Source organism: Tigriopus californicus, chromosome 8 (genome assembly GCF_007210705.1).
Source record: "Tigriopus californicus strain San Diego chromosome 8, Tcal_SD_v2.1, whole genome shotgun sequence".
Taxonomy (NCBI): Eukaryota; Metazoa; Arthropoda; class Copepoda; order Harpacticoida; family Harpacticidae; genus Tigriopus; species Tigriopus californicus.
Window position 1 is genome coordinate 1,310,970 of NC_081447.1, and position 25,430 is coordinate 1,336,399.

General features: G+C 46.4%; 3 protein-coding genes across 4 annotated transcripts in view; all 3 read right to left on the minus strand.

The window, feature by feature from the left end:
• LOC131885172 (nuclear hormone receptor E75-like) overlaps window positions 1-6,082 on the minus strand; it is a 32,868-nt gene extending 26,786 nt beyond the window's left edge. Inside the window, exons 1-2 of one of the 2 annotated variants that reach the window (XM_059233117.1) lie at window positions 5,034-6,082; window positions 1,009-1,100 (exon numbers count right to left, since the gene is read on the minus strand). In XM_059233117.1, the coding sequence (XP_059089100.1) occupies window positions 1,009-1,100; window positions 5,034-5,649 (708 nt within the window). In that variant the 5' untranslated portion in view covers window positions 5,650-6,082. Of the gene's footprint in view, window positions 1-1,008; window positions 1,101-1,542; window positions 2,315-5,033 lie in introns of those variants that run through there. The other variant, XM_059233118.1, reaches the window with a different exon arrangement.
• A 15,912-nt stretch (window positions 6,083-21,994) lies between these two features.
• Window positions 21,995-23,027, minus strand: LOC131885129 (uncharacterized). The gene has a single exon (XM_059233068.1). It carries the CDS (start codon window positions 23,025-23,027, stop codon window positions 21,996-21,998), a length of 1,032 nt encoding a protein of 343 aa, XP_059089051.1. The 3' UTR covers window position 21,995.
• Window positions 23,028-23,108: 81 nt separating this feature from the next.
• Window positions 23,109-24,983, minus strand: LOC131885128 (acyloxyacyl hydrolase-like). The gene has a single exon (XM_059233067.1). It carries the CDS (start codon window positions 24,935-24,937, stop codon window positions 23,219-23,221), a length of 1,719 nt encoding a protein of 572 aa, XP_059089050.1. The 5' UTR covers window positions 24,938-24,983; the 3' UTR covers window positions 23,109-23,218.
• Between the last annotated feature and the right edge of the window lie 447 nt (window positions 24,984-25,430).

The window sequence follows — 25,430 nt, forward strand, 5'->3', positions numbered from 1 at the left end:
CTGTTCTCTGTCTTTCCGCTCCTTATGTATTTACTCATTCACTTCGTTCACTTGTTCTCCCCTTCTCATTCTGTTTGCTATCTAATGGATTGACCTTGAGGGACAGGAATGTCAAAATCAAGGCCATAAATTACAGACAACCTTGGGTTAGGGGATTGACACCGGATGTCCAAAATGACTCCCGGTCTTCTCCTGACTCATCCAAGGACTTACTTCCACGTTCTTGCCAAGATCCATGGATTCATGAAATAACAAAAGTGGTCGTCCACCCAGGCTTGGCCTTAAAGACCACGAGAGCGAGGCGATGAAATATTAAACTGCTCGCCAATTCTAAAAATCAGCAGACGTGTCATATCCTGCGTGCAAACGCCAACTTGAATTGCCACGAAAGTCTGCGGTGGTCTGTTTTGAACAACTTGGATACAGAGCCAATAATGGGATATAATTTTCAAGGTTGAGGAAAGGCTTTGAGAGCCATGCACCACCACCACCACCACCAACCACTACCAATGCCCTCTATCGTCTCTCTCTCCCCCTCCCTTTTCGAGGAGAAGTAGGGGGAAATAAGGCCTTTTCGTGGTGTGTGTGTGTGTGTGCGTGTGTGTGAAAGGCCAGGGCACTAAAGAAAAAGACCTTCTGTGGAACATAGGATTCAAGGCCAAAAAGAGAATGAAATACTCGGGTGAGTGAGAAACAGTGGTTCGTCCTCCTGAAGGCCAAGCTCGGTCGTGGCCCCTTCATTCGAATATCAAGGTCAGTAGGCAAATATGAGCAAAGAAAGTACTACTCCAACACTCGAGGAAAGGAATATCATTGCATGCGGCTAATCCCGTATTGTAACAGGCCAGTGTGAGGTCATCGTTTCAACACGATGAGACGGGATCAAGAGATGGCAACTGCAAGACTTTTCCAGTCAAGACAGTTGTCGATTGGCGAAAATGCAGGACGATTACGTCATAAGCAAGACCCCAGAGGACAAGGAGAACACGGATGGCTCTTCGTTCTTACCTTGCAGCCTTCACATGAGTGCACACCATAATGAAATCCCGATGCTTTGTCGCCACACACACGGCATAGGACCTGGTCATTGTTGTCGAATTCTGAAATAAAACAAGAAAAATCGTGTCAGCCCAAAGTTCCTCAGAGTTCGTTTATTCAAGGCTTGGCCTTGAAATGTTCCATTGCAGGTAAACGTTCAAAAACACATTCAATGTCTCAAATATATCTGCATATGCCACAACATATCGGAATGCGCCAAAGAGATTCACAATAACTTCAAGTTCAAGAGAATTGTTCGGGCAGGAAAATCAACTCTATCTTTATTTGCCTTCCCTTGAACTTGACTTAGTTTTGACGACAGGGTCTCTCTCTCGCTCTTCCCTTCCTCGGATTTAAGATTATCTCAAACCGCAGGGGTTTTTTCAAGGGCAGCCATCCATTGTCGCAATTTCAAAGCACAAACCATAGATCATAATCTTATCATCCTCCTTAACGATTGCAACTCGACCCTTGGCAGATCAGAGAAAAAGGCCATTAGCCTACCTAAGATGGTTCGGCCTGAGGGCACATCTTCGCTCGGAAGTTGTTGTTGTTGTTCTTCACGATGATGATGTTGGTGGTGATGCATAGAAATATGACTGTTTGATACACTCTCACTTTCGTCCTCTATAAACTCAGCTTTGCATTCAACAACTGGGAGTGGCACCAAATGGAGGGGCTCTTCATTGGCAGGGATGAAACTTGTAGGACTAATAGATAGCGTTTCTGATGGGGTGGTGGGAGGGATCACGGCATAAAAATGGGCGGGCTTCATGTTGACTGAGACTTAATATAATGCACTCTTGTGATTAGAAAAAATAAAATGCATATGTACAAACTCCACACTAATAAGGGTCGGTTTGGCAGGGCTGTCCAAGATCAGCTTTCTCCAAAGAAACACACCGACACCACTAACACCGACAGCACCTCCACCACCACGATAACTATGAATGATAGTTATGTGGATATTGTTTGTTGCACATTGAAATTGCAACTGAGAGTGCAGAGTCGGTTTTTTTTGAATGCCAGGGTCACAATGAGCCGCCGTTTGCCCTTGGCTCTCCAAGCAAAGTCTCTCTCGATTCGACGGCTTTATCGCTCTCCGAGTCTCACCACTCTTTTGGGACAGGGGGAGACCAACGAAGAACTGCTACTAGGACTTCAACTGCTACGACGATGAAGCCGACGAGACCATGATGGAGGACGTATCTCGATCGAGGAGAGAGAGGCGTCCGTTGGCGTCGAAAAACTGCAGTCCAAGCCTTCCCCGGTCTCTCCTTGCCTCATTCAGTAGTTCATGTACTAGGTTCAGCAGAACGGGGAGGCGTGCGAGGACACAAATGTCCTTCCAACGCGTTTCCACTCTAGGCCGCTCGCGCTGTAGCACGAATTTTCACGGTCACCGGATATAGGCGTCAAGGCCCTAGGCCTGGGGCGCCCCCCCCCCCTCCCCCTCTTCTACTTAGGTGGATGGACGCATTCTTCAGGGAACAACGAGAGTCGAACTTACGGAAAGAGAAGGCCACAGAGGACCGGGAGGGACTAGGAAGGGGGGAGGCTGTCTGGGAGTCTAGGATAAGACAAAGCATTTGCGAGTGATCTCTTCGAAAACTCTTGGGTTCAAGGTTGTTTTCTGTTTTCTTAGAAGACGCTCTGACTTGGAACACGTTGACAATTGAAGTCCCTTACATCATGGAACAACCAAGCACATCCCAACCGAGAGTAATATGATTCATGGCAATTGGATGTTGGATGTTGATAGATATGTTTGGCACATGTATCATTATGGTTGAGGAGGGTCCAGCTGCCAAAATGAAACCCCATCATCGAAAGGGGGAGAGTCGGGCTTGCGTATTGGCAAAGCCCACCACCACAGTACAGTACATACACCGACAACCACCAGCCGTCCGGAAAAGCCATTCAAACCAGAGACACTGTCTCGATGATAACTGGTCCTTTCGTACATTTAATTCGGTTGGTGTGTCACCCCAAGAACGAACGACGAACGATCGTCATACGGTGTTGGCAGCGTAGACGAGCACCATAAAAAATAGTTCTGGCTGAAGCGGCGGTGTAAAAGCAGTCTGCCCAGAGCTCGCGGAATAGAATTGGTGTTGGTGTCTGGATTTTGCCAATAAAGGATTCAGACAAACGAAAGGGATGTCTGAAGAAACGTTACACCAGACTAAAAAAGTATGAAGCCTGATATACCAAACATAGACAACGTAACAGACATACCTTCATTGATGAAGGTGGTCTTTGTGGCAACAATGCTGTATCAAAAAATTGTTGGGACTTCTAGAGGTTTTCCTCCTTTTCCTAACTCAAGAGAATTGGCTCAATGGGTTGACTTGCCCATTTGCTGCTCTTCCTCAGATCTCAGCTCACTCCGATCTCTGGCCTAATATATGTGCTCCACCGCAACACTTCCCTCAACAACAAGACTTGAACCTGACCTTGAAAATGTTTGGCACATCCATTCAGAGCTGATAACAAGTAAGGCAGGAGACCGAGGCGAGCAAAATAAGGAACTTGCTCCCACAAATCTAACAATACAGTAATGTAGAGAGTGCTCTCCTCTGTGGGTATTTTTTAATATTCTATAAACTTGATCAAAATTTTTATCAGTCTCTCTCTCTCTAGAGCATAATGAGGCAAAACTGTTCGAAGCAATGAATACCGGGACTCCACAAATCCCGTACGAATTTGGACTAAAATTGTAATGCCAAAGGTCAAAGTCTGAGAAACTAACCTTGCTAATGCTGTATTCGATTATAACTGTGTGTATGTGTGTGTGTGTGTGTTTCAATTCAAGGCGAAAAAGAAAGAGGGGATGAGACGAAACTTTGAGCGACAAGAATTGACATTCACGTGCCAAAGATCCGACAGGCCCAGGAGCCCGAAACTCCAACCATAGAACTTTGACGGCATTTGTTATGGGATGTTTTCATGTCTCTTCGAAAATAGTTCAAACCAAAGGCCAGATCGCATCCTCATATCTACGTTGAACACCCGAGATTTCGTTTCCTGTACCAACTCTCCAATGGTCTTAAAGCTGCCAACCGCCTGCGTGTGCGTCGTTTACTCTCCATCTAACTCACGTTCCAAGCTGCTCTGGTTCTACCTGTGTATGAATGTGAAGGTATGTTGCTCCTTGCTCTGTGGTGGTGCTACCAAAGATGCCTTCTTCTTTGCCTGTGGCCCGTTTTCGGACGGACAAAAAACCAGTCGGCCTGACGAGGGAAGTTTCACCTGGATTCAGCAACACCAGCGTTGCTTCCATCCACCACTATCCACATCTCGCCACTCAGTCAGTCACTCAGTCAGTCAGTCAGTCAGTCAGTTAGTTAGTTAGTTGGTCGGGAGGTGGCCATGAATGAGGATGAGAGAGCAGAATGTGCCTTGAGCTTTGAACGAACATTCGGCCATTTTGCGGTTTTTTGGTTGTCGAACGGGCAGATGGTTGGATTATGATTTCGGACCCCTTAGGCTTTACATATGTCATTTGCTGATCAGTTTACGACAAGTAGGAAGTGCCCAATGAGAGTGAGAGAGAAAAAGAGTGGCCAGGGAGAGTAGGACAAGTCTACGTAGGGTAGTGCAAATGCACATGGAGCATGTGGAAGCGCAGGGGTGAGATTTGTGATGGCTGGGAGAAATAGCGGACAATAGTTGTTTTTGTGCATTATTTGTCCATAAGACACCGACGCTCGCGCAATCTGCCGTGCTCCTATCACAAAAGCACGGGCCAGGGACTGGCCTGCATCGAGAGCAGATGATTGGGGAATTTTTGCATGTCGAGCTTGAACGAACCACTCACACCTCACGACTCACAAACTAGGATAGGACCCAATCATTGTGGATGGAGTAGAGAATTTTAGTTTGAAATCAGGTTCTGGGTTTACCAAAAAAATCCTCACTCCATGTACAAATAAAACTTATTCATTGTTTGCCTGTTGCGTGGGCGACTCGGTAAAGGATCCTTATGGCCTTACCTATATCAGATCGATTCGGGATAGCATTGACGTATCCATCCTCTTCACTCGTGGATGACACACTGGTGGGTGGGGACCCGGAGCTGCCCCGTGGAAGAGGCGGGGGCGGGGGTGGAGGCATAGATAGGCGCTCATTGTTGTTTGGGGGAACGATCCCATCGGAAGCGGGTTTGGGATGAATGAAAGCCAATGGCGGGTCCCGCTCCGTCGACGAGAGATCGATCCCAGAATCATTCGACAATCGAGGGATTGGATGGAATGGTAAGGCCGGTGGACGAACCCCGACTAAGGCACTGGGCGGTGCGCTGACCAACGAAGACAACACGGGCGAGGGGGAGACTAAAGGTCCAGCCTTGGTCACTGGATTCGGGGCAATGGAAACTTGAGGCAAGGGATGAGGTACCGATGGTGGCAATGATGCGATTGTCAGTGTTGACGAAGAGGTGGAAGTTGATGTTGAGGAGGAAGAGGATGTTGAGGATGATCCCGGATGGTGAAGGCTTGTGACAGCGGCCTGTCCCAGGAGCAAGAGATCTTGAATGTCGGGCTTCTTATCGGTGAGGATCCGGTCATCCGACGGCGTGTACAGCCGGACTTTGTTTTCTTTCCAAGACATCTTGGAACGCAACAATGAATCACCGCAAACTTGAAAGAATCACCACCGAAATGATGATGTCGACAATGATTGGACCACTGCACAATACTGTTGTTGTTACTACTACTACTATACTTTTAAAATAAAGACACCAAAGGGCTTTTTGTTCAAATCACAGGCACATTAGAAATCCATCCTAGTTGTTTTTTGGTAACTGCTCGCTCAAGACACTAGGCAGGAGTGAAACGACCCGTCCACACTCGACTCACTACTCTTGGGCCCGAGAAAAAAAAGAGCTCACACACCACTAGTCGTCGGCTTGAATCATGTTTATTAGCAGTCACTCGTTTCGATCAAGAGCAGCTCTCCTGATGCTGATGTGTGAAGTCCGACTTCAATGCCAAGGACAAATATCTGTAAGCTCTCGGTTTAAGTGCTGCGGCACAACTGAAGAGCCTCGTCAACACTTGAGCGAAACACGCGGAGCGTGTGTAGCAGACTCGAAGTCAGTCAGATCGCTTCTTTTCGCTACGTATTCCGTTCTCCTGCAGGCTTTGGAGCTGCCTTCACCACCGCCACCACCAACTCCTCCACCACCACCACCATTTCACAACAACAGGCAACAGCAACAACAGCAATCGTCGGTGTTGTTGTGAATGGAAATGGAAGCGCCACGCAGAGGAGAACGAGGAACATATCCGATAGGATGAACAGTTAAAGCATTAGCTCTCATTCAAGCACTAATGCGGACTTCTGGTATAACCAACTTGCTTAAATAAAAGCCGAAGTTCAGTGTGTAGGAATGTGAAGTCGTCCAGCAGAGTTAACTCTTTGACAGAAGGAGATGGAAATTTTTACCCAGGGGAGAAACAACATCATCGGCGGGTCCATCCACCATCCCAAATTCATGCCAACATCAGTCGCCGAAGCTGCGCATGTCTCCCTCCAAATGGGACTACATGTCTCGGCCCGGTTGGCTTGGACTCCGCGCATACGTGCGTGCGTGGGTGCGTGTGGAACGCGAGAGTGCGAGCGAGAACCCCCGTTTTCCCCTTGATCCTCCTACTCCCTCCCTTCGCACTCGAGGAAAAAGGGCCGAAGGAACATTTCACTCTCATTGCACAGAGAATACAGAGAGCGAACACCATTCCGTCCCTGATTGTCATGGCATGGACCCAACAGCCTCTGAGCCATGCTGGAAATGATCTTGCGCTTCGGTTCTCGGTGACTCTCGCTTCTTGCCCATCGCAGCCTCCTCTTTCACTGGCTTGTTCCTTTCCAGACGATCCTATGTGGGTACCGTCGGGTTTGGCCCGACTCAGGCCAGAAGTAGAGTAGTGTGTGAATGTGTACGAGTCGCGAGCCCTGATTGGTGGATCCAAATGGCGGATCTCGCGCTGATTGGTTGCTCCAGTGCCCGAGTTCATTTACCTGGTTATGAGAGTGGAGTGGATGAACGAACGTAGTCCTAGTCTAGTAGTATAGTACTATCGGCTTGTGCATCGGACAACGGGTCTGAAACTCGGGGTTCTTCTTCGACGACAATCTAGTCAGCCGGAGGGACGGTCGAGAATAAGACGAGGCAGTTGAAGCTCAAGCGTCGGCAACAATGTCTGGGGCCAAGACGACGACGTGGAGATCCTCTTCATCCTCATCATGAAGGGGGGGAGAAGTGTTGTAGTTGCCCGGTCGGTCATGGTATCAAGCCAGTGGCGCAGAAATGGGATGATACTGGAGGTGGTGTTGCCGATGTTGCCCTGATCCCCCCCCCCACTCTGCACAACAAGAAGCAGTACATGTATTTTGGAAGTAGGGTAGTACTAGCATTGGGGATGCCAAGAAACAACAACAGAGTGGTGGTGGTGGTGGTGAGGATGAAGAAGAAATACTAGGACGTTGGCCATGGTGCCCAGTCCAGGTGGACGACAATGGTACTCTCTCCATGATTACCACCGACTCAGATGGCTTACTGTTTTTTTCCCTCAAGTCGCTTTAGTAGTACACACCTCCACTCGCATACTGCCCCCAATACAGATCTAAGATGTCGTCATCCGAAGAGGCACCATGCCAGCCAATCTTCCTTGTTCTTCTCCCATCACCAGCCCCAGTCCCCAACCTGGACAAACTTTGGTGGGTGATCCTTATGATTGTCTTAGGGACTGTTTCATGGTTTGGATTTCAATGCAGAATCCTGCTGCCACTTGACTAGCCAGCACTGCAATCACCGAGGAGAGTGATAGAGGCCATGATGCCTTAGAAAAGAGCTCAGCCAACCTTCTTGCCAGGAATGCAAGCGAGCTATTTGGTTGCGTGGAAATAGGGGAGACTCGAGCAGTTTTAAAGTCCCAAAAAACGATTCTGAGCATCGGTTTGACAATGGAGAACGAGGTCGTCGAAGGGAAACAAAGCTAGCGTTGGCGTATCACTTGTGTAGAGTGTCCAATTTCCACCCCTAAACACTTAACACCCTCTCATTTGAGTTCTTTTCCGTTATTAGTGAAGTTGGTGCAATGCGTTTTCTTTTCGTCACAGGGCCCGACAAACAGGTGGAAAAGCCTCCCTTCAAGGGCAAGTTAGGGCAAAAATATGGGAAATGGCCGTCAAAAACAACCACCCCAATCCGTGCATGAATTGGGAACACTTGTAGTTTTTTTTAAATGATAATGTCAGTCTTTCCTTCACGTATCATTACAGGTTAAAATGAGGGTAGAAACAAGTGTCTCTGTGGACATCCCTCTTTCGTATAAACCCTCCTCGAAAAGTTACCTACTAGGATCGCCGACGTCAAGACACACAAAGCATTCATTCCTCTAATTCTATGTAATGCTATTGGTAATGGCCCATAGCATTTCCATTACATGACCATTTATGTGTGCCCACAACAGCTCTGGCGAATAGTTGGCCAGTAGTATTGGAACCCTTTCTTTCTGTGGCATTGCTTTTTGCATAGGGGAACATTCACCCTCCCCAGGGAGTGTGAGCTAGCTAGAATCATTGTGCCCGATAGGGTGCTGAACCCGAGGATATCGACCCATTGTGGACGCCAATCCTTGTAGTACACGCGGTATCAATGAATGGTCGGACAATAATCGATCCACGTACATTTGCATGTACATGAGAGCTCCGGGACCAAATCAATCGTTAGCTTGAAGTCTTCCCAACTATCGATAACACAAATTGAAACAGTGGGGCATTTTCTTCAATTCAAAATCCACGCTACGGTACTTTTAGTTAAGCCAAACCATCAGAAAGTGTTCAATTTTACAACAGTGAGCTGAGCTGAGGGTGAAGTGAAGGTGGAGTATTTGCCATTAGTGGTTGTTGGGAAACGGGGGCCAAAGAGTTAAAAGGCAGACAAATTGTCTCACAGACTTCCTGCCAACCATTGACAAGAGTGTGGCGGTGCTTGATGGAGCCATACAACATGTCTTCGTAACGCCATTGTTAAGTGTACTATGTGTGCACACACACTAGTGTGGCATGCGAAATACATTTCCAGCTCTCGAGTTCTTGAACTTTGTCATAAAAAACTGATAAGCAAGTATTAGGCCAAGGTCTTGCAGAGAGTCTTCCTTCATGGATAGCCTCTCGGTTGTCTTTTCCTTACTCTCATATTTCATGAGCTTGCGTCAATGCCGTAAACTTCTCGTCCAGTCACTCCAACGGTTTAACGTATTTTCTGCCTAGGCATGTCGAACAATCGATACAAATAAATTCAGTTGAGGGACCTTGGGACAGTTTCTCATTTTTCTGGGCTCGAACTTGTTGCCTCATTCCCCCCATAAACTTGCCGTAATCCACCAACGCAAACTCTCGATTTCAAGGGCGGCGATGACGATTTTTTTTTTGCTTTTTGTAGCATCATCATTCTGACGGATTAGGGTCAACTTCAATCATGTTTCAATATTTACTGCATTTGCCTGGACAAAGCCTAAGGTGTGACTAGAGGGTAACTAGAATCGTCTGGCATTTGATGAGGATCATAGTGATGATGATGATGATCTTTGGTGCGGAGAACCAGAGAATCATCACCACGGATGGATGCATTTGTTTTCAACTGTACGCTAAAGAATTGGGCTGTTGGCTGTTCTCGGAGCCTCTCATCCACATCCACCACAGTGCCCCACCAACTTACTGGATGGCTTCCATTTGGACTAGGTAGATAGGTCGACAGGAGGCTTGGAGAGTTGCGCCGAAGGTGCTCGTTCATCCAGACGAGGATTTTAATCTGGTTTCAAGGTCACACTTTTTAGATAATACGGTTTTACCGGATGGTATTGCAGCCCCTAGGTGTACCCGGAGAGCATTGCCTTCTACCATGTACCACCCAAATATGCAACTTGGATCTCTGTAGTTAAAAAGCCCGAAGGTATTACCATCATTGTCATGCGAAGCAATCAATCAAAGCGTTAAATCCCAGCCGCGTCTCAATGATATACTGATATACTATGTTGTACGGTATGATAGAGACCGAGCTGCTTCTCTCTCCCTCTCCTTGTGTTTCTGTCTCTCTCTCTCTCTCTAGCTCTGTTCTCTCAAGTTCTCTTCACAACTCGTTGTGGCCTTGGATTTGGCTGTTAACCCCAAACTACTCGAGGCTGAACTTCAGAGATAGGCTCTCTCTCTCTCTCTCTGAATGAAGACAAAAAGCACTGTGGTGAATCATAAAGCACACGTAAGAGCTCTGTTTAATCATGGCTTTGAGGAATCAACTTTAACCATGGCCTGAAATTTGGTCAGTGAACTCCTCTGACAGACTTGCTAGCCCCCCGGAATCAGACGACAAGGGCTGATATAGATAGGGTAGCTAAAATATCATACTGGCTCCGTAAGACATTATTTCTTTCTCATGGCTATCTTGAAAGATATCAGCCAATCCGAGACTGGCATAGGTTCATGCAGCATACCCAGCCCACATCCATAGATGGGCTGAACAAGCGCCCTGGCAGCCAATCGGGGCTGGAATCTCGCGCCACTGAACTTGGCACATATTCGTATTTATGGCATTCAAATCGAGTATGAGCGATATGGCCGCAAAAGTGACGGACGACAAACGAGAAGTGCACCCAATGACCCACAGAGATTTTTGTCAATTTATCTCCGAAAACTCTGAGGTGGACGACGAAAGTGACCACGACACATTGGCATAATGCCTCCTATCCCCAATGACCCACAATTTGAGGGAAAGAACGAGAGAACGAACTTACGAGCCAGCAAGCCACCAAGACAGCCAGCTGGTGAGCTAGTGAGAGCGTGAATGCTCCTAAATTCAAACGCCCACCTTGTCATCATGGTCGTCTTGGTCATGCCCAGACAAACTTGGAGACGAGTAATGCCATTGGCATTAAATATGTTGCGGCCACAAAAGTAAACTCGTGACCATGAATTCGTCAAGGGTGCCTCTGCAGCGAGCTTGTCAATTATGCTCTCCGATCCCTAGGATGAAAACGAATCAACACTGGCCAACCATGGCGAGTGAGTGGAAGGACGGACGAGTGGTGCGTTGTGGCCGCAACTATTGAATGCCCAGCCATGAAAATGGCTCGATCGAGGGCCGTTGAGTGTGGACATTGGAGAGCGATCCTCTTCTGTATCATCATCAACAACATCATCGTTGTCGTCTTCAACGTCATATGCAGGGAGAGCAGCACAACCCGAGGAGTAGCAGTAGTAGTAGTAGTACGGTTCAAACGGTAGAGGCAACGGGAGGAGGGAGAAGAAGTAGCGGACGGCCTTGAACCTGAGTCGGGAGCAAATGACACCACGATTGCATTGAATCATGAGAGCGACAGAACAACGGGAGAAACAGTCAGGGCCAACAGCTCCATTTTCATTACCAAATAATGCCAATGTGTGTGGCTGTGTGCACTATTGAATGGATGTACCTTCATCATCAGAGCGACCCGTTCTAACCGTCGTTTCGGACCCGTTTGAAGCTTCTTGGGATCGATGTCCGATCCCGAAATTCTTCTTTAGAAGTGAACTCACTCACTTCACTCACACTTTGATGCAATGCACACGCGATTTATGTACCTACTTACTGACTTGTACTTGCTCTAAAATCGGGATTGACGTTGTCGACGGTGTGAAGATCAGGGCCAAGAACAACACCAGCCACGAGCAACACCATGACGGATTTACAGAAGCTCTTTGGGGTCTCTTTGTTTTCTTCTCCTTCAACGGTTTTTCATGCCTCATTTCTGAGCTCTCGAGTTAGTCACTTAGTTTACCGGACCCCGGGATTGACCCTCAAGATCGGGTGAATAACAAACAGCTTTTTTTCGTATTCCTCGAAGTCAAGCTCATTAATTAATGAGTCTCCCCTCTCCTCAAAAATTCGGTTGTTCAGTCGTCAACTATATGTAATGGGATTCTTTCGTCCAGGAATTTGTCAGGCAATCCAGAAGAACAATTTTCGCCCCTGAGCTTGGATCCGATTTCAAGTCAGAGCCTCTCTCTCTCTCTCTGTCTCTTTCTTTTCGCTTCTCCATGCGAAAATCCCGCATTCCGATCATTGTTTTTTTTTGTTTCGCGATCTGGTTTACCAATGATTTCTCAGCATTTTCAGCTCATCGCTTAATTTCACACTCTGACAGCTTCTTGATGGTGGTAGATCTATCTAGTTATCTATTTGCCTTTGGTGGATTGGAAAAGGTGGCCAATCATTTTTTCCCTGTCTTGAACGTGCATTAGAGAGTATCGTCAAAACCGTTTCAAAGCTTCAGGATGAGTGTGAGAAACGATCTTAAAACATTTCGTACGTGAGGGCCAAATGAGTTTTTAGGCCGGTCTATACGCCACAAGACTACGTACGTAACCATGATGATCGTTAAACATTTGCGATAACAACTGTGTGGCCCCGCTCTGTCCGGAAATCTGCCCCTGGCATAATTTGCCGATCGATCCGTACCGCCTTGCTTGTTAAATGCAGTTTCAAGTGTTCAAAAGCAAGTGCTAGTACTTAGTAGTACTTATGGCAATCTCTACTCTATAGCTTCTCTGAAGTCAGAGCACAACAAACAAAGCCAGTTGAATGAACTTTCGTTTTCAAAGTCGCTTCAAGGGCAGGGTCAGCCAGGGAGCAGTAAGAGTAGTGATAGTAGTGGGAATAGAAGCAATCGGAGGAGGAGGAGGAGGAGGAGGAAAACATTCCTGTGCCTGAATTGAGGCAACATCCGAGCAACACCAGTCGTTCTGGCCCAAAATCCTCCTCGGGGTCCAATCCATCCGACAAAGAAACTCGAGAAAATGGCCCGGGGAAGAAGCAGTGTATGTGTGTGTTTGGGTGGGTGTGAGTCCTTCTATGCATGCACCGCATCTCCAGAGAGCATCATCATGGTCATGGCAGCAGCCAATCGTGTCTAGAAATCATCTCCATGCGCCCTTGACAGGCTTGAGAATGAATTTCAGGGTCTGACTTTTAGGACTCACTCGGACGGGTTACATAACATCCCTCCGTGACCAAGGCTCGTCTGGATGGAGCGAGTTCCACTGACAGAAACAGGATTTTCAACACACGTACGCACTTCACATATCCCGGTTCAATCATTGGGTTCATGGGTGTATATCACTCAGGTTAGTCAAAAGTCAAGGCATTCGAATCCAAGCAAGTACTCTATGAACAATCATAGGTGCTTTTCAATGCAGTGGGATCGAGAAATCTGTCCAATTTAGCCTGAATCTCTCCTTCCCTCCTATCCTTCTTCCTGCTAGCCTGTATTTTCCGTCTTCCTCCCCTCAATGAAGCATTTTTATGAGCCCAAACGGACAAGTTGAAAGCGAGGCTTGGAAAAATTTTCACGGCCACCATCGTCGGTCCGAAATTGCCTCATTGCCTCCCTCAGCTTGAACACATTCAACCTGGAAACTTCGTCAGACCCCTCTGCCCATTAACCAATCCCCAGCCCTCACCCCACTTAAGTACATACTACGGTACAACAAGCTGTCCTATGGCCGTCAACGTAGCCTTGATCATGAACTTGAAACTCTCTCGACCGTTTTCTTTCTGCTCTTCCTGCCTGCCGGCTCACATTCTCTCTCCAGAGTATCCACTCCACATGCTTACCAAGAAAGGCATTGGACGCTGTTTTGGTGGTGAAGCCATTCCAAGACGGATTGCTTACGGTTTCTCGCGGGCAAAATGTGAACTTGAAACTCGGAAGAAAACGAACGAGAAGAAGAAGAAGAAGAGCTCGAGAAATGCTGATGCTATACGTAAGGGTCGTTGATTTTTGGCTCCTCTCCGGGTTCAAATGTGTGTTCCGTTTGTTTGTAGGTATAGGTAGAAAGGCTCTCTTCAGACAGGGTTGAAGGGTTCTACGCACATTCTTGTGAGTCCCATGGGAACGATTGCTCTTGTGAGTGGCAAATGAGTGTTGGCAGTAATAAAAGATCATCTGTTTGGGCAATGAGGAGTTCCTTGAACCTCGAGTTTCTTCCAATTTCATTACATTTTAATGGCTATTGGACCCATAAATTTCTCCTTAAGTCTCCCACCCATCCCATCAGGGTGACTGCGGCGGACTACGGGAGTAGTAAATGTCTGTGTCAAAGTGGGTTCGCCTCCTCATTGGCCAGCCAAGCCCAAACACAAGATTTGTTGTGCCTAAAGGTGTCCCTCCGTTAGAAACTAACTCAAGAGAGACCGCTAGGAAATGAGTGGTCAAGCCAATAAGTTCGGACTGAACCTGGCAATTAGCCCCACAAGGGTGTCAGACACCAAAGTCCATTGAATTTGGAGACACATAGTAGGACATTGAACCTGGTCAAAGTTCTAAATGAGAGTCAGATGGCAAATGATTACAATGTGTTCAAATGTGTGCATGTGGATCAAAGCAAACAACTTTTTGTTCCAATGAAGTGAACACCATTTCTTGTCGGACATCTCGCCAATGGCCCAGAAATGAGAATGCAAACTGTTCTAGACGTCCTGAAGTTGTATTATAATGATAGGGTTCGCTATCCATGTTGAATGGACATTGAGGACAAAGAAACATAAATGCATTTCAAATAAAAAGGAGCTCTTTCAGACGAGAGAAGTCTAGCCCACCACTCCCCAACCCACCCGATTCAATCCTACTAGCTCACATTCTCCTCAAAGGACCTCGAGATTGACTTTTTGTTCCGAGATCTTTTTATTTTATTTTAAAAGCAATACTCTCCTGGCGTCGTGGCTCAAAAGCGCCATTTCAATAGAGGGGTTCAAACTCGGGTCTTACCTGCAATGGAAAGAAGACAATGCGTGATATTTCATCTTCAAATATGCCCCTGACCTTGGATTTGGTGTAGTTTATGCTGGCTCGGTACAACAAATGGTATTTGGCCTACAATCAAGGGTTGCCATATCTGGGCACAGTCATTGCTCGTTTGGAAATCTCTTTCGAACATGTAATTTAGTCAAACAGATAAGAAAGCTGACATCGGTTTCTTTAGAAAGATCATGGGCAGAGCTCAAATCCTTCCATATGTCTGTGAACAGTTCTGGTCAGACCAAGATCAACCTCACTCATGCCCACTTGAAATTCGTCTAGTCTTGGGATTTTTTTTCTTTGTCCAACGGCTTCTTAGTTGAGTGATGATGATGATTGTGGCCGTAGAATCCCTCTCTCAATGCCTCGCTGTCCTAGAGAGCTGGCTTGGCTTGCTTACGTGCTTGCTTATTACAAATGCTCTTATACGAGCCAACTCCACACTTGGGTCTTGCTAATCTGAGCCCTCAATCTAATTGGACAACATTAAATGGTTGAAGGTTCACTAGCCGTTTCCCTGCAACAACCCAACTATCATGACAAGCGGCACTTCATTGCGATTGAAGGAAGAAGAATGCCCTTGAACCTGGGTATGTTTTCCAATCTCCTCGTTTCAGAATTTGTCGTCCAACTGGTCGGGAACTCAATATTGCTTGGCGATCTGGGGAAGATAATAAATGAGAGCATTTTTTGCGCCACCAGTCCCTGGGAACGTGGAACTGTCGCTCCCAATTGTAAGGAGGATGAAGATAGGAATTGGTCACAATGACGAGGCTTCATAAAATTATCTCAGATCTCGGAACAACGAGAACATCCGGAGAAAACAACTCCTGCCTATGTCGTCGACATCGTTGTTGTTGTCGTCATCATTGTGCCTGCCTGCCTCCGTTACCCGCACATCGATCGGGGGATTTGGAGGTCAGTGCACTCAGCACCCTCATTCTTTCTTTCCTTCTTTCTTTCTTTCCCTCTTTCTCCCTCCGTCCCTCCGTCTGTCTCATCCCTAGAATCTTCTAGCATGGAGTGATAAAAGGCACCCCCTGGCTGGCTTGCGATTGCCATGTACGAGTCAGGTCGGTCGCATTTGTTCTTGTACTATTTCCTCCCCCAAGTAACACACTTGGCAATCCCAAGGGGAACAAGTGTAGGAGGCAAGAAGACTTTCTATTTTCGATTACTTTCGCTTGAGCCTCCCCCATCGCCACGAACCCTTCGCTATCCACAGTGGACGACACACATACTCGTACATACAGTTCTGTAAAAGTGGGATTTGGAAGGGAAAGGGGTGTTCTCTAATGTAGAGCAGCCCTAGTTCACCCCCTATCATAGTTTCCGAGACCCTCGGCGGAGGAAAACACTTGGACGGAAGCCGGTTTGTTGGTTGGGGTGGATGTTTTTGCTGGCTTTAGGTCACAAACAAGCTGAGTTGGAATTGGCCAGGGATGGTGTGCTCCGTACATACAGTACACACAAGTAGCCAACGAGCGACTGGGATACAGAACTATGCCCTGAATGCTTTTGACTTTGAAGAGGACGAATACGAGACACAGAAAGAGGGAAGGGGTTGTGAAGGGGTGGCTTCGCCCTCAGAGACAAAACGCAAAATATATCATAGTATAGTACATCTACTGCACTCCTCATCTCCATCAGATTCACTTGGGTGGAAACTCGTTATGTTCCCACGACTTGATCTTTAATAGAATTGACAAATGTACCCAATTCGATATTTCGAGGGACGAGCCATGGGACGTCAACGATTCCAACTCGGCCCTGCCAGCTAGAGCAAATGAAATACACTCAAAACACGTCATGAAGCCATGAATATCTTGCCGAGCCGTAAAAAATGCATGTACCTTTTCGGATTAGTGTTCACATAAAAATCCACCTCATAGCGGGGTTCTCAAAAAGAGATCCCAATTTGGAAGATGGCAGTGACGGCCATGGGACGTTATCCATCTATCTAGTTTGAGGATCTACATAGATTGACCAGGAATGTCTATCGTGTCTCCATTGGAGGGTTTTAGGTGTTGTTTTATTTAGAATTGGCAGGTGAAAGAGCGAAAGGCAAAAGGGTAAGCAAGTCTACCTTAGTACCTTGTAGAAGAAGAGAACAAGAGTGATGATCCGTGACTTTGGCCCTCAAGCGGATCCACTACAGTACAGTATAACGATCCTACAAATGCTGAGGAATCCATGCAAATCAAGTTGAAGGTCCGATCCCAACCCCAAGGTAGATTCCGTAAATTGGAGACTCGGACCATTTATCTTCCTCTCTAGGTTTTCAGCCTACTTGAACTCGAATTTTACCAAACTAGTAATTGAATGAGACCTCTTAGGCATGCGCCGAAGATTCAATTGGGATGTACTGTAATTAATGACACGTTGTCTGGGCAGAAACATATAGATATATAAAAATACCACGGAAATGATCTATGCCTTTCCATTTGCTTTTCCATCTACCCTTAGGCCCACTGTGGCTTTATCTTAAGTCCTAGACGATGTGCCGTTAACAAGCACATTGAGAAATGTCTCGGGTTTTGACCGATCAATCCCTCCATCCAGTTAACGTCAAACTGGTTCCCGACTACTCAAATATGCCCACAAATGAGAAGATTGAAGGTCATCCATCCCTTCGTTGAGTAGGCTGAACCAAACAGTCTTACTTACTCACCCCCTCCATCTTTCCATTCCTGCTGGCCCCGAAGGTGGTTGGGGGCATCCAACGGTTTTTTCTTAACTTCATGGATCTCGATCTCCTTCTGTGAACTAGCAAAGGGTGAAGTTCGTTTGGGAATCCAAGTCGGCAACACCCCAAGAAGTCAAGGAGATGAAAGGGTTGGGTGAATATATGGATACTAGGTACAGATCAAGGTAATTTGGTCCCTCCACGACGCATGTTCAAGATGAAGATATCCGTCTCTCAGTTTGTCGCCAAAGACTTCACGGTCCGTCGGACGCCATCACGACGACCTTGAGAATCACGGCCCATTTCAGTCTGGAGATCTTGCTGTAGACAAGCGTCAACGCCTAACCTAATGGCCCACAGACAACAAACCAACCTCGCTCTCGGGTTGATCAAATACAATTTGGTAGTCTGAAAGTTTCCGTCTCACTTGAATAACCATGTATTTATGTATACCATTCACCATTTAATGATGTGTTTGGAAACTCGGTTGGTTCTCACAAGTAAGTCCGACCTTCCTTGGGATTCGATCTTGTTACCGTTAGGCGATTTTATTAGGCAAAAAGGGTCATTGTCCATTTATTAGTTTGTCGTCAGTGACTAGGCCAATGGAATAACGAACTCTCAACCGATTTACAAAAAAAAAAACATCCATTCAGATCCTCAGCAAGTTGCTAGGTCGAGATTGGAGGTAAAGATTGAAATTTGGCTAATGCTTCTACTTGCACGCACGCTAGTACTTGTGATGTTAGGCCACAGGAGATCAGGGATGAGAGATACTTTCATGGCTGTTTTTCCGGTGGTGTCTACTCCAGGTAAGTAAATCGTTGTTGGTTTCGTTGCTGTCGCTTGAGAAACGAAACGTTGCTGTTGATGGCAATGGTGTTCGTCATCAGAAGTGAGTCGATGATGTTTTGCTGCGGCAGAACCGCAGGAGTACGTATGTCCGTACGTAAAAACTTACCCACTACCTCACTACCATGTACTCGTACTTGCCAACAACACAAGTTTCCCTGGTCCCCTGGTACGATCTACGCCTTAGCCCACTTTCCTCTGAGGTGATATCAGCTCTCCTTCAGCCATCCGGCAACGCTAATTCTTGGAATTTCCAGGCCACAACCACTGCCTGGTTCAGCCACAACAGCTAGCAAACCACCATCTTAGACCATGACCAAGGTGAAACAGCACAGTCCCGATGAGGAGAAACGAACGTGAACAAGGCAACAACAGGTTGGTGGAAGATGGTCTGAAACTGTGCCTCCTCCTTTCCTAGCTTGACAAAGAGACTCCCCTTCTTTCACCGCTCCAGGCGAATCTCATCCTGTTAATGTAGCCTCTCGGACAGCTTTCCAGCAGCTGAGGAGCCGAAAGGGAGCTGGAAGACACCCTCAAAGATAACGCTGATCATGCCCTTGTACAAAATGAGGGCTTTGAGATCCGCAAGGAAAAAAAAGTTCCTTTTAAGATGCAAGTCTGGAGGGCAATGGCCATATAAAGTTATGATAAAAACACAGACAAATTGATACCTAAGATCGGTTTTGGCGGGACGGGCAAAAAATGCCATGATCACTTTTTGCTGGCAACTACAACAGTTCATCTTCCAGCCTCCCTTCGCCTTAACTTCAATCACTTCAAGCTCTCTCTCTCCCCATCCATTGACTGGAAGGAACAGCTGTTGCCTTTCCTGTTGCCTTCTGTCGCTTACTGAGGCGGCAAATCCAAAGATCTACTTATTTTCAAGCCCAGTCCATGTGTATTCCGCTCAGCCGAGAGCAGAGCTCCTTGGTAGGCTCATCACCAGGATGAGTGGGGAGGGAAACTTTGGAGGAAGTTGGAGAAAAGAGGCAACAACAGGTAGATCGTTTTTATGGCCCACAACGACGTTGATGACGGCGACAACGAAGTTTTTGTGCGTGTCTGACGTAGCACCACCTCTCACAAGGCAACTGTGAAACCTGGTGATTTCGTTGGTGCCATTGTTCTTGGCCTGCCATGCCAAAAAAAGTCCAGGGAAATGGCAGGGAGAAGTGCATAGAAAAAAAAACCTGAGGCGGAGAGCGTTCAAATGTACAAGACACAAAAACTTCGCTGCGTTGGCAAAAAAAGTCAGATAACCAAGGGCCTTTTTCCTTCCAAGTATTACGCCTGTTATCGCTGGGGACTTTTCGAAATATAAATATCAAGAGCTGGAAAGGGGGCCTACATAGGGCCAGACTTGTGTCGATCTCCAGGTCTTAGTGCACTTTTTTCGGCAACGAAGTCTCAAGCACACCTGTAACTTCATGAACGACCACAGGTAATTTTGCTCTCGATCTTTCAACCGCACGGCAACCTCTGATAGTGGCAATGCTATTTAAGCACCACCTCCAGAGAGCTCGCCTCTACCTATAAAATCGAGATACCTGGTTTGGGGTAAATGCACTTGCATGCATGCGACGTCTGAAATATCTGCGATTGCACTCGGTTTGTAGGTCGGACCAACTTGAGGAGCAATATAAAAAGAGCACCCGAACAGAATTTAGCACCGACATTCTCGAACATCATGGAGTCTGGGGCACTAGATATGGCTTCAGTAGAAATCATGAAATCACCCGGTTGTATCTGTCACAATTTCAGCAAGTTAGAAGTCTTTCCCAAAATCGAGCAGACCAGCACCATGATTTATTATTGGAAGAGCATGAATGGCAACAACTCAAGCTGAACCGATCATCCCACTGTTAGTCAGAATAGTACTCAGAACCCTGTGTAAGTAGGTGGTAAGCCTGCCAGTGCATAAAAGCAGTACCACTCACACCTCAATCAAAGCGATCTAACCTAGTTGACGACCAAGACACGACGTTATGCCTGTGGCTCTTGCGAATGACGCTCTTCACCAGTTGATTTCCATGGAAGGGCGGTGACGATCAACAGGGGAAGAAGAACAACGGTGAAACTGTCATGGGCCTACTTTCCATGCTGGATTTAGATAGGCACAGCTCTCCAGACTGGACCAATCATCGAGTGTTGGAAACTTCCAGATAAGAGCTCTCCCGCTCTTTATTTTTGTACGAGAATTGAATTGGGAATGGATGGCAGAGATTCCAAGAAATTTCGAGCCGTTCTCGTTACCTGAGAAAATGTTTTTCCCATGTGGCAACGGAACAGTTCGCTCGGATTACCGCTCAAAGTGTGCCAAATCTATACCGCGAATAGGAATATCTGCCAAGAAAGCCGAGTAATTGGCAAGTAATTGAGCCCAAGGATTGGATATCATTGCCTCCTTGATCGAGTCGATAACGAACAATTGGCGATTAGTTGAGGCTTCGAGGCCACTATTGACGTCATCTTGCTCAAGAGACATAGAACGAGGCAAATGTCCAAAAATCGTTTATGAAGCACGTTCCATCCAACAAGGCCGTTATTTCCAAGATTGGAACAAGGTTATCCAAACTTTCCTTCTCCGATCATGGAAAAGGCTTCACGGGGAATAGCGTCAAAATTGGATTAGCTTCCTTGCGTCATAAAATATAGCACCTCCTATCCTCATGGTACTTGAGTCTTCGTAGGTTGAGAAAGAGGCGTTCCATTCAATGAGAGGGATTCTAAATCGATTCACGACACTGAATTCCAAGGTCAGATCCGCTGTACGTTGGACAGAACAAAGCACAGTGATTCAGAGAGCATTGTCCCCAAAGGACGTCTGCAGTGGCCACATTCAGGCCTTCAAGGCCAAGCCCTTGAGGAAAAAGAGATCCGTTCTGCTATCTCCGTCTGTCACTCGACCTTGAGTAAGAGTGCGTCTGGTGGGATCTAATTGGGAGTTTTAGGAGCAGCTTGGATGGTAAGGCCGTTCCTCGTGATCGACCTTGTAAAGGCCAGAATTTCAATGTCAGACCTGCAAACACGCGAGACCGAGACGCCTTGCTCATGGGGTCGCGTGAATCGCTCTCTTTTGAAGGTCGCGAATAAGGCAAGCCATTTTCCACGACTTCGAAGTAAAGCCCACAGACAATGAAAGAGAGCGAGCTTACGGTACGTAACGATAAAATGAAAGAGAGAGAGAGAGAGAGAAAAAGAGAGTATTAAATGCTTTTTCCCCAACTTGATTTGAAGGCCATAGGATGACGACATTCCGTCATTCGGCAATCGAACATGATCATGGGAGAGCGGGAGAGAGATGAATAATGAGCGTGTCGATGAAGAATTTCAAGGCCGCGGCCAAGCGGAGTTCACATATTCCACCTTGAACAATTGGAATGGATATTGTATTTTGGTATCGATCGCTAACTTCTTATTGATAATGATAGCTTTGATGCTCAAAAAGTTGGGTCCAATGAATAGAGCGTCATTTTTCTTTAGTTTGCCTTGTTCCTCTTTGCAAAAAGAATATTATGAGAGGTTTCGCGAGTATTCAACCACAAATCCGAGAAGAACAAAGATAATCTGAGAAAAGGGATCTAAAGTTCCGATTTATTATCGATCAGAGGCTTTTGAATGATGAAAATTGGTTGATAATCAAACAGATTTGTATATTTACGGTCTTCACCGGGAATATCTTTGGCATTGATGGTCATATTCGCTTCAGTGTAGATTTGTTCAAAATTGGTGAACAAATGGGACAGTTGCAAGTGGCCGTAGAGTTTGCAACCATTGAAGAGAACAGCGTCATAGCCCACGGGCACTCCTACCAGAGCTCTCCCCCCTGGGCGCATGACACACCAAGCTTTGGCCATGGTGATCAGATCTCCCCAAGGATTGATGCCATCTCCATAACGACCTAGTCCGCTGTGTTCCAAAGAGGAAAATGTAGCCATGGCATCAAATTGTGGCAAAGCTCCTTCCGTGAAGCGCTTCCGAAATTCTTTGGGATCAAGAACCTCCAGATCCGGATGCTGGTTGTCAATGGGAACGTATTCCAAGGTCGTGACCTTTTTGGCACCGTGCTCCAATAGAATGGCTTCTAACCATGGGACTTGGCTGCCAATCACTAAAACATGGCCATCTTGGACTTGTTCTTGTATGTGATCTCGGATATGCTGTCCAATGTCATGACACGCCTTAAACCCGTACAGACCGTGCAATTTTCCGAGACGATAGCTCTGTCGATATTGCTCAACTTCTTGTTCCGTCCATTTTAGGTTATGAGTTACTCCATTGGAGTCATCCAGATATAAATACTCAAGGCCGAATTGATTGCCATACGTGAATTTGGATTTGATTGAATCGGATAATTCATCCAATCTGGGAGGTTTGTCCGACGTTGAGCTGTAGTCCAAGATTGGGTTTGTCACAATATCTTCACAATCAAAGTCTTTTTGAAGTACATTGAAATATTTTCCAAGGGGTCCGGTAATTGTGGTGTCACAAGTCTCACCACAATCTGTCTGGATCATCTGTACCATTTGACCAGTTGTAAAATTTGCTGCTCCAATGTAGACTAGATTTAACAGACACCAGCAGGAAAACCATAGCCTGTTTGGAAAATGCATGCTTCTTAGTATACGTAGATCCGGACTTTAGCGACTGCTCACTGTCACACAAAGTTCGCTCTCTTCGTAACAACAACAAACTTTACTCAGCAGTTTATTTGCCTTCAAAACACATTACGGTACAAATGGGGGTATCAAAGAGTGGTCTCGTCCAAGCGACTCGCTTGGTCATTGTCCATTTCTGATCGGTTTCAATGACCTCCTTGCCAACCAAAAAGTCTTCTAATAATTGGATTATTGGGATTGACGGGCCCAAGGACATGGGGGAGTCGCTTTTCCAAGGTTCGCCACAAGGCTTCGGCGATGAGTGGTTGGGCACCTTGGGTGGGGTGAAAGCTATCAACCGGTTCAATTAGTTGCCACAATTGGCCTCCACCCGCTACCCATTCCTTCATGACAATCCGGAACGGGTTGCTGATGTAGTGGACATCAAAATTTGTGAATTTCTCAGTTTTGGCCACTTTCTGGAGCACCTGGTTCAATTTCTTGGCTCTTTCCGTGGTCGCAAGTCTGACCGTGACATTGGATGTCATCCAACCGTGGCAAGGGCCAATCTCCATGCAATTGAACCAAGCATAAAGGTCGTCATTGGTTAGGTCCCGATTATATTGGCCCAAGGGGTGAAACCTTTGCGCCATAGCGTCGTAGATAACGTTAGCATCAACGAGCCCGATCAGGATCACATGGCTATTTGGAGGCAAATGGGCCTCCAAATATCGTAAACCTGTGATCGTATTTTCATAGAAAAGCTCCGGTGAAGTCATGTGAGTCAGAGTGTCGTGATATTCATTGCAAACGTCATTTCCCACCAGGGAGTAGAATACAATGGCTGGATGATCCTGAGTTGGATCTCGAGAAATGCTCTTCATGTACATGAGGGTGTTGTTGCTCTCAGCTCCATTTCTGGCTAAGTTCTGGTAATCACGATGGTTACACAGGTTCCTTTCCCGCATTCGGAGATAAATTGAATCTACTTGTCCTTGAATTAAGTCAGGCATGGATGAGTTCTGGAAGCCGGTTGCAAAACCAAGATCCGGCCAATCAAACTCGTTGGAAAGCACTGACGTCAAATTGGTTAAAACTCTTTCCGAGAGCAATTTCGGGGTGAACCATGGGGGTGGGGCGTGGAAATGGGCTCCAACCGAGTCTCCAATATATATCACGCCTCTTTGGCCCGTGCCACCACATAACTCTTCCTCATATCCAATACTCGTGTTGTGATTGGCGCCAAAGATCCCATTGCAATTTGAATCAAAAAATAAATCCTCTTGAATGGATCTTCGGCCCGGATGGACATCAGATCGAAAGTCTGAGCAATCCCTTCCCCGCCAAAGTGAACCACGGAACTTTTCTATAGGGCTAAATCTGTCATGATCTAGGTCCAGACCCGGGGTGAGCTTTCCGTACACATTGTCAATGATATCGCAAAGCTGCCGTACCCCTGGAACATAACAAAACCAAGGATCCCCATTGATATTCCTTTGGTAGGATTCCGGTACATCGATGCGTTTGATGCTCGCAGAATTGATGCTATTCAAGTCCATTGGAAGTGGAAACAAGTGACACATCGACTTGCCCGGATCTACGTGACAGATTTGCAATTGATAACATAAGACATCTGGTGAGGTTTTTGCCGTGAGCTCTTTGAGCAGGAAGGGCCCCAAGAATTTCAGCAGGTCATCACATGAAGATTGGACGGATTGGGGGAAGAAACCGCACAACCTGTCCAAGGAATCGAGAACACTTTCGTGGTGAATCTGAGCCAATTGTTTGGCCATGGACACAAGGATAGTGCACGCCGCACATGGTACCCCACCGTTAATACCCCGACCAATATTATTTGGACCTGAGCAAAACCCAAAGCCTACAAATGTCCCCAGAAGCAACAAACCCAATTGAAGCAACTTCATATTTCTTACTAATACTCTTCTAACTCTCGGAATGAACACCACGAAAGGAAAACTCGTTTTGGAGAAATTGTAAATAAACTTATCTGTGGGAAGATTGGCTAAATTTGGATGCATCCATCGTACAAACTCTTACCTATAATAAGAGTAATGAAAAATAATATTCATTAAATTAGCTACATTATGGCAAGGAAGCGCCACTTATGCGAAGTTCTGACGAAACTGTTGGTTCGAAGAAAAATATTACTTGATATGCCTCAAAGTGCAAAAACTGAGTAGTATCAATCAAGTGGCCCCTTTTAAGCAATAGATTGCTCTCAAAGCCATAAGATGTCTTGACTACTAATGTTGTTGAGTAAAAGTGTCTTGAAACATCATTACACAATTTCATATACATTAGTGTATTTGTTATAAAACTACTTTTCACACTGCTGATGTCAGTCATGCCCAAACTAAGAAACATTTTACCTTTGAGTAACATATTCTCTCCATGGGT